At 44.0% G+C, this 14,743-nt stretch overlaps 1 protein-coding gene across 1 annotated transcript in view; it reads left to right on the top strand.

The window, feature by feature from the left end:
- UBE2W (ubiquitin conjugating enzyme E2 W) overlaps positions 1-14,743 on the top strand; it is a 40,041-nt gene that overhangs the window by 16,041 nt on the left and 9,257 nt on the right. The window contains exon 3 of the mRNA XM_073679452.1: positions 10,963-11,065. Within this exon, the coding sequence (XP_073535553.1) occupies positions 10,963-11,065 (103 nt within the window). The remainder of the gene's footprint in view (positions 1-10,962; positions 11,066-14,743) is intronic.

Raw genomic sequence — 14,743 nt, 5'->3', positions numbered from 1 at the left:
CCATCCTGGTATGCATGGCACCCCTCTGAGCCCCCATCCTGGTATGCATGGCACCCTCTGAGCCCCCATCCTCGTATGCATGGCACCCTCTGAGCCCCCATCACGCTGCCTACAAAAAAAAATGAACAATCATACTCCTCTCCTCTCTCCTCCAGCGCTGTCCCGCTCTGCTGCCGACACTCTCATTGTGTGAGCGGCGCATGGCAGGGCGCGCATGGCGTTCCTGCCATGTGCCCTCACACCGTGTGAGACGCTGTGCTGGAATAGTCACTGCTCCCCACGCTGGGATGGTGCGTGGGGAGCATTGACCATTCAGTCTCTTCATTAGCCGGCACACTGTACCGCAGCACGGCTCCTGCTGCTGCTCTGTGGTCAGTGTGCCTGCTATTAAAGACCATGGATATTCACTACAACCCATGGGAGTGGGTTGTAGCGAATATTCATGAGCTTTAATAGCGGGCACACAGACCGCAGAGCGGCAGCAGGAGCCGCGCTGCGGCTACAGTATGCCGGCTATTAAGAGAAATGAATATTCATTGCTCTCCACGCCCATGGGCGTGGGCAGCAGGGAATATTCATTTTCTTTAGTAGCGGGCACAGCGTAGGCTGCTTCCTGTGCCCCACTGATCCCCCGCTGTCGCCCCCCCACACCCACCACCATGCGGCCATACAATAATATAGTATTCTTACTATAAGACGCACCCCCCACTTTCCTCCAAAATTTTGGAGGAAAAAAGTGCATCTTATAGTCCGAAAAATACGGTAGATTCTTTTTTTTTTTCCAAGAGGGTTTTTGCAAAATAAAAGTCCATTTGGTTGCTTTGGTCAACTCGATAAATGACAAATGTACCAGTTGTCTGCCAATCGCGTGTCCTTCTATGCTCATGCAATCATTACACAGGATGCATGCATGCATGCCTTCCAGTTGGAGCATAAAAAAAAACAGTACAGTTTATCAATGGAAGTTTTTAAGGGTCATTGCTATTAAGTATGCCATGACATATTTCTAGGAGTGCTAAGCTCTGGGATCACCACTGTTCTTGAGGATGAAAAGGCCGCAGCTCTGATCTAGCGCTCCAAATCGTCTGGCTATGCAGGGGGCAGCAGATGGCTTCATTCACCTGAATACAGCTGCTGTGCCACGGGTGACCTGGAACACCCCTGTGTTGGGTAAAAGCTGTGATGGACCAGTATCAGTCCCAAAGTTAGGCCCCTCAGCCATCATTAACTAATGTAAGACTATTCATTTCTCTCTTAATCTGAAATCAAAGCTTCCCTGTCATGGACGGATCCTTTAGCTCTGTCTTTCCTTTTCTCTTTTGCCATTTGTAACATGACTAATTAAGTTCAGATCACGCATCCATATACATGTTCTGTTTAGAAAAAACAAACAAAACGGATAACTGGAATTGGCATCCTGCAAATTACTATGTAGTAGAGGGGTCTCGTAGCTTTATATGGGGTCCATCTGATTTCCGGTTATTTTTATAACAGGAAAAGAAAGTCCTGTTTATAGAACTTTTTCTTCGGTTCTAAAAATGGACAACAATCAGAAAGTAGACGGACCTTTTGACACAGGAATTCAGTGGAAGCTAATTATGGTGATCTGTTCTGTGTGTCTACTCTAAATGGAAAAAAAAATAAACGGACATGTGAACAGAGCCTTAGCACAGCAGTAGTCTAGCAGAAGTGTCTTCATCCCAGCCCAATAGCATCTACTATCGTAGTGGACAACTGTGCCATGTACCCTCTAGTAACACCACCAGTTCAGTGCACAATCTGCAGTGTAAGTAGGAGGTCAGTCTCCCCTGTGTGATGAACTATGTCACTACAGTGCTGCTAAATACACTGCTCAAAAAAAATAATGGGAACACTCAAATAACACATCCTAGATCTGAATGAATGAAATATTCTCATTGAATACTTTGTTCTGTACAAAGTTGAATGTGCTGACAACAAAATCACACAAAAATCATCAATGGAAATCAAATTGATTAACCAATGGAGGCCTGGATTTGGAGTCACCCCCAAAATTAAAGTGGAAAAACACACTACAGGCTGATCCAACTTTGATGTAATATCCTTAAAACAAGTCAAAATGAGGCTCAGTATTGTGTGTGGCCTCCACGTGCCTGTATGACCTCCCTACAACGCCTGGGCATGCTCCTGATGAGGTTGCGGATGATTTCCTGTGGGATCTCCTCCCAGACCTGGACTAAAGCATCTACCAACTCCTGCACATTCTGTGGTGCAACGTGACGTTGGTGGATGGAGCGAGACATGATGTCCCAGATGTGCTCAATCAGATTCTGGTCTGGGGAACGGGCGGGCCAGTCCATAGCTTCAATGCCTTCATCTTGCAGGAACTGCTGACACACTCCAGCCACATGAGGTCTGGCAATGTCCTGCATTAGGAGGAACAACGGGCCAACCGCACCAGCATATGGTCTCACAAGGGGTCTGAGGATCTCATCTCTGTACCTAATGGCAGTCAGGCTACCTCTGGCGAGCACATTGGAGGGCCACACAGCCCTCTAAAGAAATGCCACCCCACACAATTACTGACCCACTGCCAACCTGGTCATGCTGAAGGATGTTGCAGGCAGCAGATCGCTCTCCACGGCTTCTCCAGACTCTGTCACATCTGTCACATGTGCTCAGTGTGAACCTGCTTTCATCTGTGAAGAGCACAGGGCACCAGTGGCGACTTTGCCAATTCTGGTGTTCTGTGGCAAATGCCAAGCGTCCTGCACAGTGTTGGGCTGTGAGCACAACCCCCATCTGTGGACGTCGGGCCCTCATACCACCCTCATGGAGTCTGTTTCTAACCGTTTGTGCAGACACATGCACATTTGTGGCCTGCTGGAGGTCATTTTGCAGGGCTTTGGCAGTGCTCCTCCTGTTCCTCCTTGCACAAATTCGGAGGTAGCGGTCCTGCTGCTGGGTTGTTGCCCTCCTATGGCCCCCTCCATGTCTCCTGGTGTACTGGCCTGTCTCCTGGTAGCGCCTCCAGCCTCTGGACACTACGCTGACAGACACAGCAAACCTTCTTGCCACAGCTCGCATTGATGTGCCATCCTGGATGAGCTGCACTACCAGAGCAACTTCTGTGGGTTGTAGAGTCCGTCTCATGCTACCATGAGTGTGAAAGCACAACCAACATTCAAAAGTGACCAAAACATCAGCCAGAAAGCATTGGTACTGAGATGTGGTCTGTGGTCCCCACCTGCAGAACCACTCCTTTATTGAGTGTGTCTTGATAATTGCCAATAATTTCCATCTACTGTCTATTCCATTTGCACAACAGCATGTGAAATTGATTGTCAATCAGTGTTGCTTCCTAAGTGAACAGTTTGATTTCGCAGAAGTTTGATTTACTTGGAGTTATATTCTGTTGTTTGTGTTCCCTTTATTTTTTTGAGCAGTGTATATATAATTATATTAACTATATAATTTCTACCTTACATAAGGGAGCAGTAGTCAGTCTATCATGCCCCCTGCTTGTAAGAAGTGAGAGGGAAAAAAATCTATCACAAGCAGGAGGCAGGGAGAGGGCCTGAATTGGCATCACATAGGATACACTGAAACTGGAGGTACAGCAATTCTGTGTCTCATCTGTCAGTGCTGCACTTGGACACGACTCGGCAGACCAAGTGTTCTTCATAATTGCCTATACTGTAACATATTGGAAAACAATGCTAAAGTGCTCCTGAAATGTGTGACTATGCGACATGTGTGCGCTCTGTGAGCATGCCCTTAGGATGGTCTTTGGTTTTTGCCGTGATTTTCCGGTAAGTACAATTTGACCATGACATTGATTTTCTCATTCTGACCGTTAATGAATCATTTTCTCTCTCTCTAATTGATGAATGTCACAAGCTCTTTCCTTACCAGGCTGCGCCTAAATAGATTAGGATTGCCGCCTAGCAACGAGTGACTCTGCCGGTTGGTGATACTGCTGAATTACTCCGCTCCTGGGGAGATCTGGATGACGCTCGCTATATTGTACAACACCTGATTTTATTCTATTTCTTTTTCTCCATTGTTTTTCTTCTGCTATGTATATGCCCTGCTGTAATATCTGCCAGCCATGACGTACCAACACTTGCCCTGATCTGATCAGCAATACTTGGTGGTGCTGCTGGTCTGTCTAGCATGGCAGGCGTCTCAGTACGGCATTGTACTTGTGTATGGTAATGGTGGCAGGGCTGTAATATAATGCAATGTGTGTCCCATTATCTCCCATTAGAGAAGCAGCTTATGTGTCACATTGTCAAGACTGCTCTTCTGACTCAGCATGAGCAGAGTTCTCTCTTGTAACACGCAGCTTAGTTTTGATGTTTTCTAGAAACTAATGGGATTATTGCTATGTATTTCAGGAGGCGTTTTCATTGAGGAATTTAAAAAGTGCTTTGTCCTCTCTTGAGGAAAAGCAGAATATGCAGTTAGCTTTATGCCGTCTGAATAACAGCACTTCATGGTGACTGGGCGAGAATTGTAACCTCAGGAAAAAATAACATACTTAAATAGTCACTGTGGTTTCAACAGACTTTGCATAAATCAATATACAAGCAAATATAAGAAACTTTGTAATATATTATCAGTGAAATATGCTTCTTTATCCACTTATAAGCCTTTTTTCTTGCCTCATGAACTCGGCATCCACTCTGAAAAACAGCTCAAATCCATCCTGGCCCCGGTTCAAACTTCCGCATTTCACGGTTCGATTACAGATCGCAATGCTTGGACCAACTACGGGTCTTGTCACATGAACTAGTAGTCTCATAGACATATATGAGGCTCTTTGTTCAGGTCAGGAGACCTGCGAACTGATGCCGGCCTTAGTTTAATCAAGACCTACTACCAGCACAGTGAAATGTCAGGTTATTTGGCCTATTAAACTCTGTAGAGCGAAGGAGAGGAAGAGAGAGGAGCACTTCGCAGAGTGAGACAAGACAGATCAAAGTTTAGCTTTTAACAAATGTATTACACTTCAGTGCTGTATTCACAGCCACAAAGCTCAGTACTGCTATATACTGTTCTCCATCCTACTGCTGCTTCTAAATGATCTCTGCCTAATCCCGCCTCTGCCATTGATTGACAGCTTGCTGTCTAGGCAGAAAGCTACCGTTCAGTAGAGGGGGTAGGTTAGACAGAGCCCATGGACTGTGTAGCAGGAGTTCTAGATTGAGAGAACTGGCAGAGCTGCAGCAGATAATCTGCAGCAAGAAACCCAGTATGTGATGCATCTCTGGAATCAGGATTTTTGTCCCTACTATTGCTTTAATATGAGGCGGCAAAAATCTTGTGACAGAATCTCTTTAATTACTGCCCAACATGACGTACTGGTGCATCATAATTTGCAAATACTTTCTGCAAATGAACGTACCGGTAAGTGATGGTGATTATGCATGCACAGAAGCTGTGCCAGCAAATGTGCCATCGAGAGCTTGGCTTAACTGATAGCAGAGCTCCTGTTATAATACCCAGGTCTGATGCCAGCAGCGCCCTGGCTGTTAAACCCTCCAAATACCACTTTCAATAGCGATAATGGCATGTAGAATGTTGAGAGGCGCCGGGTCCCGCTCTCAGCCCATTGGAACTCCGCAACTTGATGGTGGGGAGCCGATTGTAGTCAAGGCAGCTATAGCTCAAATAATGACCTCCCGGTCAGCCAAGTACGGTGGCCTGTTAGACCATGCCATAAACAGGATTGTACAGACATTCTGCCAGTGTTAAACTGACAGGTCTAATGCATTGCAAGTAATCAGATAAATAAAAGTTAAAGTCCAGTAGAGGAACTAAATAAAAAAAAAAAAAGTTAACATTTCTAAAAATAATAAAGCACACTAAATAAATGGTGAAAAAATATTACTCCTATATACATAATAGACATATTTATGTAAAACACAAATAAAGAAAACAAAGTACACGTTGGGTAGCGCCACTTCTGGAATACCCTGATCTTTAAAACTGTTATACTATATAACCCCTACAGGGAATGCCATAAAACATGGCAAAGATTGTTTTTTTCATTTTCCATGGGAAAAGATGCTCATCACACGCCTGGATGAATTCCTTGAGGGGTGTAATTTCCAAAATGGCATCACTTTTTGGGAGTTTTTTTTTTTTTTTTTTGGAACCTTGGGGACTCTGCAAATGCGACATGGCGTCTGCAATTTATTCCAGCCAAATAGATGAAGCAACTGACAGGTTCCCTTTAATTGTGTGATAATGAATGGAGCTTCTGTCTGAAGCACCGATCCAACAGGTTCTTGATGCCTGTAATAAACCTGCTGCTGAATGCTGTTATGCAGCTATTATAAATGCCAGACAGCACTCTATATTGGTATCGTATATCTATTGTTCAACCATTCTCCTCTGTGTGACAGTGTGGCCACCACTATATGTAGTGATGTAGGCTTAAGTAGTCGTAGAAAATAACCTTTTTTCTCATAAACCTTCCCCATGATATCTTCGGCAGCATGGTGGTAAAGGGGCAAACAGAGGCACTAGGAGGGCAGTGAGGGGTCTTCGAGCTGCCTGGATGGATTTAGTAGCTGATCTTGTCAAGACTGTAATCCTGTCTGCACATGAGAGCATGTACTGAACTGATTGTCCAACTGGAGATCAGATGATCCCAGTGTGCATGCCATAGGAAGCCATGCTGGATCTGCTGCACCGTGGAAGCAATTCCGGGGAAAAGAGGTTTCCCAGATCACAGCCTTAACATCAGCAACTTAGCTGTCAATGACCGCCGGGCTCCTGTGTGGGTCTCTCAGGCACAGCATCGGTGCAGTCAAAGCCAGGGCTGTTGAGTCAGTAAGCCAAACCTCCGACTCAGACTCCTCAATTTCCATGACATCGACTCCGACTCCCTCATACATGGCTCATGTTTAAGTGATAAATTTACTGTAGCACAGATTCATCTCAGCTAAAAGTCTAGACCCTTAGATCAGGAATAAGACATTTCATACCTTTCCCAAATTTTTATGAAAAAAATATTCCCCACAAACTTCATTGAACTACTGTACCCAATTTATATTTTAGGAGTCGGAGTTGGTACATTTTATTCCGACACCACCAAAATTGGCACCGATTCCACAGCCCTGGTCAAAGCGCCGGTGCAGTCAAAGCGTCATGGTGCACTTTGGCGAAAGTGTAGACTCTATGAGAAAATCCTGCCTGTCTGCTCTCATTTTAAGTTATCCAATTGTAAGACCATTACAATCCATAAGGGTTGGTCGGTGTTCCACCATGTCACCAAGTAATATGCCATCGCATTAAAGTTTTTTTTTATGTTAAATAAGTGGCCCCTGAACAATAGCACTGATGTTAAATAACAAATTCAGATAGCGCACTCCTTGCCAGAGTCCCGTGCCGACTCTCCATGGCTGCTCTGGTCTGTGATGTAGACAGTATGAGCCGTACCTTGATTGGCTGCAGCGGTGATGTGAGCTGTCAACATCACATCACCGCTACGGCCAAAACATAGAGACAGGAGCAGTGGTGGAGAGCCGACACTGGACCGGGGGAGGGTGAGTGCCATCTGATTTTGTTATTTTACATGAGTGCTATCATTTGGGGACCACTTTTTTAAAACCCCTTAAAATCTTCTGATATAACACATATGTACTATATTATACTTTCAGGATGCTGTACTCCTTTTTTTTCTTTTTTTCTTCTCCCCAATGTAACACTTTATATGGACAGGTCTGAACAGCGTCATAACTGTGCATCACTTCTCCTTCTATTGCCATCTGTCAGCCTGTATTTGCAGTAATTAGCTGCTTGCCTATGTAAATGCTGGAGGCCTCCACAGGTTGACAAATTACTTGTCCATAAAGAGCGACAGGGAACTGGCGGCGACGCTTGTAGTTGTGAATGTATGTCCCTAATTACAGCGGGCCACAAACACCATAATGACATCTTGTGCTTAGCTGCTGCGTGCAGCTGCTGTTATGTAGGAGGGGACCGGACTGCTCTGCCATGTTCACCACAATGTGATAGATTGTAATATATATAGTCAAGACAAAGGAAATTGTGTGAGAATGAAACCTCTGCAAATAATTGTATAATCCACATTTACTGTCAGATCCTGACCGTTGTACAGATGAGCGATGCAGCATGATAACATAGTTGCTTAGTTTATGAACAAAGGTTAAAGGGACGTTCGCTCCTTAGTAAGTGATGACATATCGCTAAGCTTCATTTACTGACTGCTAGGGGTCCTATTTGTGGGACCACCACTGATTCTGATTCGGAGGATGTAAGAGTGGTAGACTTGCTTTCATTGATGGCATATCTCCACGATACTGACTAAAATGTGAAATACCCCTTTTTTTTCCATTTATTTTGTCACTCTATTTGGTCTTCTGTGCTCACTACCAAGACACCGGCTGTGTAAACCTAAAAATAAATGAGAAAAGTAAGCTTGATAAAGTCGCTAAAACAACTGGTCTTGTACTGAACATGGCATTGGTTTTCTTCTGATCTATTCTGTTTATGGCTGTCATGTCATGGAGGAAATGGGACTTATCCAATGGGGAGGGGCTTGTATGTGTTTTCCAGGTTAGGGCCAACAATCAGCAAGCACTGTGACATGCCGAGTCCTAATCGTATGTAGCATACACACTGTTAGGATTCTGCTCTGCTTGCTGGTTAGAGCGGAAGTCACGTGATTGACAGTATGTGACTAACGTTCTTGCAGCGGTCACGTGCCGACTAGCATCTCTTCCTGCTTCTCTTAGTGAACGTTCAGGGAAGCAATAATACAAGCTAGTTGGTTTGTAACCACAAGTGTGCAAATTGTGACAACCACACAAATCAGAAAGCAGAGCAGAATCCAAACAGCGGATATATTACACACTGTTAGGATTCGGAACACTACGGTGCTTGCCAAAAATTTGCCCTAGCACAGAAAACCCTTTTAACATTTTGGCCATATTAATCATGACTGGTGTACTGTACACCAGTCATGATGAAGAGTAAGATGCCCAAAATTCATTGAGGCGTACTCCTCTTAATGAATTTGGCCCATCTTTCACCTGCTGAGCTCCGTCACAAGAAACGTGCTTCAGTCAGGACAGAGTTTTTGGTGACCTCTGATGTTTTTCTTGAATATATAATGTTTGCCCTGTGGACAGGATATGAAAAAATAACAAACTCAGTCATACACCCCAGCATCCAACTGGATCCAGGGCAGGGCGCTCCGTGTTCTGTGCAGGGACAGGAAGCAGTAATGTTATAGTTCCAGCAGCCGCCGGACCAATGCAGACTGTGATTGGCTGCAGAGGTCAATTGGCTTTGAGCAGGTGTCATCGGATGTTTTATGAGGACACACTGCTAGTGATGAGCGCAAGTGCTCGTTACTCGAGTTTGCCTATGGTGCTCGAGTATGCAGAGTATCGCGGGTGCTTGAGTGACCTGTTTGAGTCCCTAAGGCTGCATGTTTCGAACATGTCACTCGAGCACCTGCGGTACTTGATGGATACCCAAGCACCGCAGGCATATTTGAGTAAGGAGCACTGGCGCTCATCACCTCACACCTGAAAACTCCTTAAAAGTCCAAAACGAGATCATTGTATTGCATAGATTTTAAAGGGGTTGTCCGGCAAACCACGGGACAAGATTTGTAGAAAAATGCACAATACATTATAACTTGCTGATTATCAGGGGTTCAACTGCTGGGACCTGCACCATTCAGCACAACAGGGAATTTTTATTCTCACCAGGGCACTTTCATCCTGGTTACAAAATGGAGCAGCAGGTTGGATGCCCAACCGCCACTCCATTCATTCTCTACGGCGCTGCCAGAAAGTGCTGAAAGTTCTCCGCTGCCCCATAGAAAGTAAATGGAAACGCTGTTGAGCATGCGAACTGCCGCTCCATTGCAGGAGGAAGTAAAGTTCCTTTGTTATGCAGATCGGTGCGGGTTCAAGCGGTCGGACCTCACTGATCAACAAGTTGTCCCCTAAGCTGCGGATAGGTGATGACTGGCTTTTACTGGACAATCCCTTTTAAAAATGTACATATAATTCCAATAAGTAGTTATGACATTTACTCACACTGTATGGCAGTACGTAGTGTTCTTACTGTATATCAATGAGCTGAGTGCTGCTGGATACACCTGCTCAGGCACTCTCCCCACCGTGAGCTCTTTGCATAGTGACCTTTCATTCATTATAAAGCGGCTAATAAATGTCACTTTCTGTGCTGATGTCAGTGAAGGAGCAGAGCCTCTGCAGTAACATGGCATTATATGTGAGAAGACTCATTCAGCTGTAAAATTAACTATATTTTCAGATGCCAGAATGGGAAGAACGCTGATTCTGTATAGAGTCCATCTCCAGCAGCATCTGGGAAATACATGGAAATAAAAATGATGAAAGTTTGTCACATTCTAGTAAAGTTTATCGTTTTTGTGGCTCCGATAGTCACTTTTATGTACAAATGCCATGCCAGTACTATAGACATGATATATAAATGGCCAGGGCTGTGCGCACACCCCACTGCAGCTGTACGTCATCACCTACTTTGCCTATTGAATAGGTTAGCATGTTAACATTACTTTGATATTAGAATATCAGTATTGGTACTAGACGTATTGCTGCTTTTATAGGCTGGTGTGAGTCTGGTACATGAACGTTACACAATAGCGTATCCTACAGACAGACAGCAAACAGTGGAAAGCATTTCTGCATATGTGTGCCCTATGTGTGCGCTATGTCTGCATATGTGTGCGCTATGTCTGCATATGTGTGCGCTATGTGTGCGCTATGTCTGCATATGTGTGCGCTATGTCTGCATATGTGTGCGCTATGTCTGCATATGTGTGCGCTATGTCTGCGCTATGTCTGCATATGTGTGCGCTATGTGTGCTACAGTCACAGAGCAGTTTGTCGTGCAACGTGTGCCATGTGATTGTCGGCTCCTACAACTTATCTTCCCTTACACTTTCAGGTGGATTGTAGACATGGAAGGAGCGCCAGGGACGCTGTACGAAGGGGAAAAGTTTCAGCTTTTATTTAAGTTCAGCAGTCGATATCCTTTTGATTCTCCTCAGGTAAAGATGTCCGTGACGTGATAAAAATCTGTATTGGGGATTTTACACTGCACCTCTCTGTTGCTCTGGTTTCATGATTTGTAGTTTCTGATATTTTTTTCGTAGGATAATACAAAATTCATGGTGTTTTACAAAGGATTTAGCAGTTTAAAAAGGCTATCCCACATACAATGTTAAGAACGTGAGCCCCCTGTGTGAATGGAGCCGTAGTGCTTCCCTTCTGATCAGCTGGCCTGGCGCGGCGTCACATGTGTCGCACTAAAACATTGACATTGCTCCAGGCTGGCTAATCAAAAGAGGATCTATGGAAGTAGTAGGCGGGTTACAGTGGTCCTGTCCAGTGGCCACCGGGTACTGATCTGGCAACCAGACCAGGTTCCTGCCTTTCTATTTGCTCATTTCTACTAGTGCATAGGCATGACCACCACATCATTTACGGTCTATGGCTGCAGTGGTCACATATCCACACTGTCACTACAAGACACCACAGGTATGAATGAAGCGGAGGTCTCACATATTCACTACAGCTTCAGTCACACAGGGGACTCAGGAATCCCCGTCTAAGCGATTGGTGGGGTCTCAGAAGTAGTTTATATTGTATCCTGTGAATAGGTGATAAATGTTAATATTGGGAACCTTATGGCAAATTCATGCTGTCCCAACCCCAGGCAGCACAAATCAGATACTGGCTGCGTTATTTCAGCTTTATATATTTTACTTGGAAAAACTGAAGTGTTTCAGAGAAAAAGAATCTGAATAGAAAAGCCGGATGGGGTGATAAAACTACCATGACTAGTCCGAGGCAGGTCCACTGCTGCTTGCCCCGCTCTCCCTATACACGAATATAGAGAGAGCGTCTAGGGCCGTGGGGTTTGGGAAAGCCACCGTGGACCTGCCTCGGATTTGTCACCGAAGACCTCGGCCGGCTGTACAGTGTGATTTCTCTGAAACGCTGCATTTCCACATAAAGCATACACGGCAGCAATAACGCAGACTGTCTCTCATTACTGCTGCCCGTGGTTCCTTGTCCTGTTCCTTCCTAAATATTACATTTGAGACAATATAGCACTGTATGGGTAACAAAATACTGCAAATAAATGCATCCGTGGTGGTTTTGTATTGCTCTGTGTGTGGCTTATTCTATGGTCAGTCATACATTATTATTCCAGTAAACCAAATATTACAAAGGTAAAAACTTAAATTTTGTTTCACTAAAACTTTGAAAACATAAAACCTAAAGAAAAATCCAAGGTGATACAACACAGAACTGTAGAAGTGCATAAAATATAGAAATGATCTATTAGGCCCATGTATTGTGAGTCCTTTATATCAGCTCGGTCTTCTTATCTCTGCTCCACTTACACACAGTGGACTTTGTCAGGGGTCAGTGCTGCGCGGCAAGAAACTTGGATGCAGTGGGGATACATTACTAAGACGTGTGGGATGGGGCTGTATTGGGACATTTCGTCCATGGTGCCAATAAGGCATTCAACTTATTTTGGTCTCCATGGAGAATACACAGATTTCTGTTAAGGTGGTCACCTATTTACATGAGCATCTTAGTCCTAAGACAGGCAGCTTGGAGGTCAGAAGTATAGCAGCTGCCATCATGTGATTTGGGAATCTTATCACCTTTGCCTATGCTGGTTGACTGATGTTTGACTGGTTCGCTCCCCCCCCCCCCGGGTATCTCGGAGGATGCCCTACCAGTCATCTTTAGAAATGTCACCGTTATCTTGCTATGTGCAATTTCTTTATCTTGGCAGAAGGAAATCACATCCATTCCAGTAAGATATGATACTCCTACCTTTCACCAGACTGAAGTCCCTAGCATCATATTGGGCAAGGAAAATTCCTTTTTTGAGATGTGAAAAAAAATGAAATCCAATAGGATACAAACTCTTGACTTACAGGTGCATCTCACTAAATTATAATATCGTCAAAAAGTTACTTTATTTCATTTCTTCAATACAAAAAGTGAAAGTCATATATTATATAGAGTCATTACAAACAGAGTGATCTATTTCAAGTGTTTATTTCTGTTAATGTTGATGATTATGGCTTACAGCCAATGAAAACACAAAAGTCATGTTCTCAGTAAATTAGAATACTTTATAACAACAGCTTGAAAAATGATTTTAAAATCTGAAATGTTGTCCTACTGAAATGTATGTTCAGTAAATGCACTCAATACTTGGTCTGGGCTCCTTTTGCATCAATTACTGCATCAATGCAGCGTGGCATGGAGGCGATCAGCCTGTGGCACTGCTGAGGTGTTATGGAAGCCCAGGTTGCTTTGATAGCAGCCTTCAGCTCGTCTGCATTGTTGGGTCTGGTGTCTCTCATCTTCCTCTTGACAATACCCCATAGATTCTCTACGGGGTTATGGTCAGGCGAGTTTTCTGACCAATCGAGCACAGTGATACTGTTGTTTGTAAACCAGGTATTGGTACTTTGTGCCAAGTCCTGCTGGAAAATGAAATTTCCATCTCCAAAAAGCTTGTCGGCAGAGGGAAGCATGAAGTGCTCTAAAATTTCCTGGTAGACGGCTGTGCTGACTTTGGTCTTGATAAAACACAGTGGACCTACACCAGCAGATGACATGGCTCCCCAAACCATCACTGATTGTGGAAACTTCACACTAGACCTCAAGCAGCTTGGATTGTGGCCTCTCCACTCTTTTTCCAGACTATAGGACCTTGATTTCCAAATGAAATGCAAAATTTACCTTGCATTTACTTAGTGTCAATGACTGCCTTCTGGACGTCTGTCAAGTCAGCAGTCTTCCCCATGATTGTGGAGCCTACTGAAACAGACTAAGGGACCTTTTTAAACGCTTAGGAAGCCTTTGCACGTGTTTTTTGTTAATTATTCAAATTTACTGAGATAATGACTTTTGTGTTTTCATTGACTGTAAGCCATATTCATCAACATTAACAGAAATAAACACTTGAAATAGATCACTCTGTTTGTAATGACTCTATATAATAGGAGTTTCACTTTTTGTATTGAAGAACTGAAATAAATAAACTTTTTGATGATATTCTAATTTAGTGAGACTCACCTGTACATATTCTATGTCTTACCCAAACCGTGCAGCAGGGTCAGTGATACTAGTGCATTCAGAAGCTGAATGTTCTAATAAAAAAGGAGTATATGGCTTTATACAGAGTAAATATTGCAAAAACAGAAAATGATATAACATGTCCTAGCAGGGCACTCGGACAGCACTACGGAAGGTATAAAAACCCTGTCTATAAGAGGTGGCACATGAGTGTAATATGGGTGCCCGGATTATAGCTGCCATCCCATCCTGACCTTGAGTTATATGTCCTCATTTTTCTGCTAGCTCCGGTGATCAGGCCTCCGGCAGGCTTAGTGAGCATGCACATTGCTACCGTATGGTCAGATATAAAACCTAAGGTAAAAACAAAATAAGCAAATACCCTGCAGTAAATAGCAATAGTGCATGGAAGCATAGGATACTTAGTTAACATAATTTTAATTAAAAAAAAGTAAAAGCCATCCCACCACATCAAGATGATCCTACTCGGGGCAGTCCTAACCTTCAGTATTAAAACCTTACCATATGTCAAAGGACGTAATGTGAATAAGAGCTGAGAAGGACTGAGACCCGGCTAATGGACACCCAGCCATGGAGAACTACATGAATGTAAT

This window comes from Phyllobates terribilis, unplaced genomic scaffold (assembly GCF_046119375.1).
Source record: "Phyllobates terribilis strain yellow unplaced genomic scaffold, ASM4611937v1 Scaffold_4__5_contigs__length_816908805, whole genome shotgun sequence".
Classification (NCBI taxonomy): domain Eukaryota; kingdom Metazoa; phylum Chordata; class Amphibia; order Anura; family Dendrobatidae; genus Phyllobates; species Phyllobates terribilis.
Note: the sequence above shows the minus strand (reverse complement) of the source record. Positions and strands in the feature narration are given on the sequence as shown.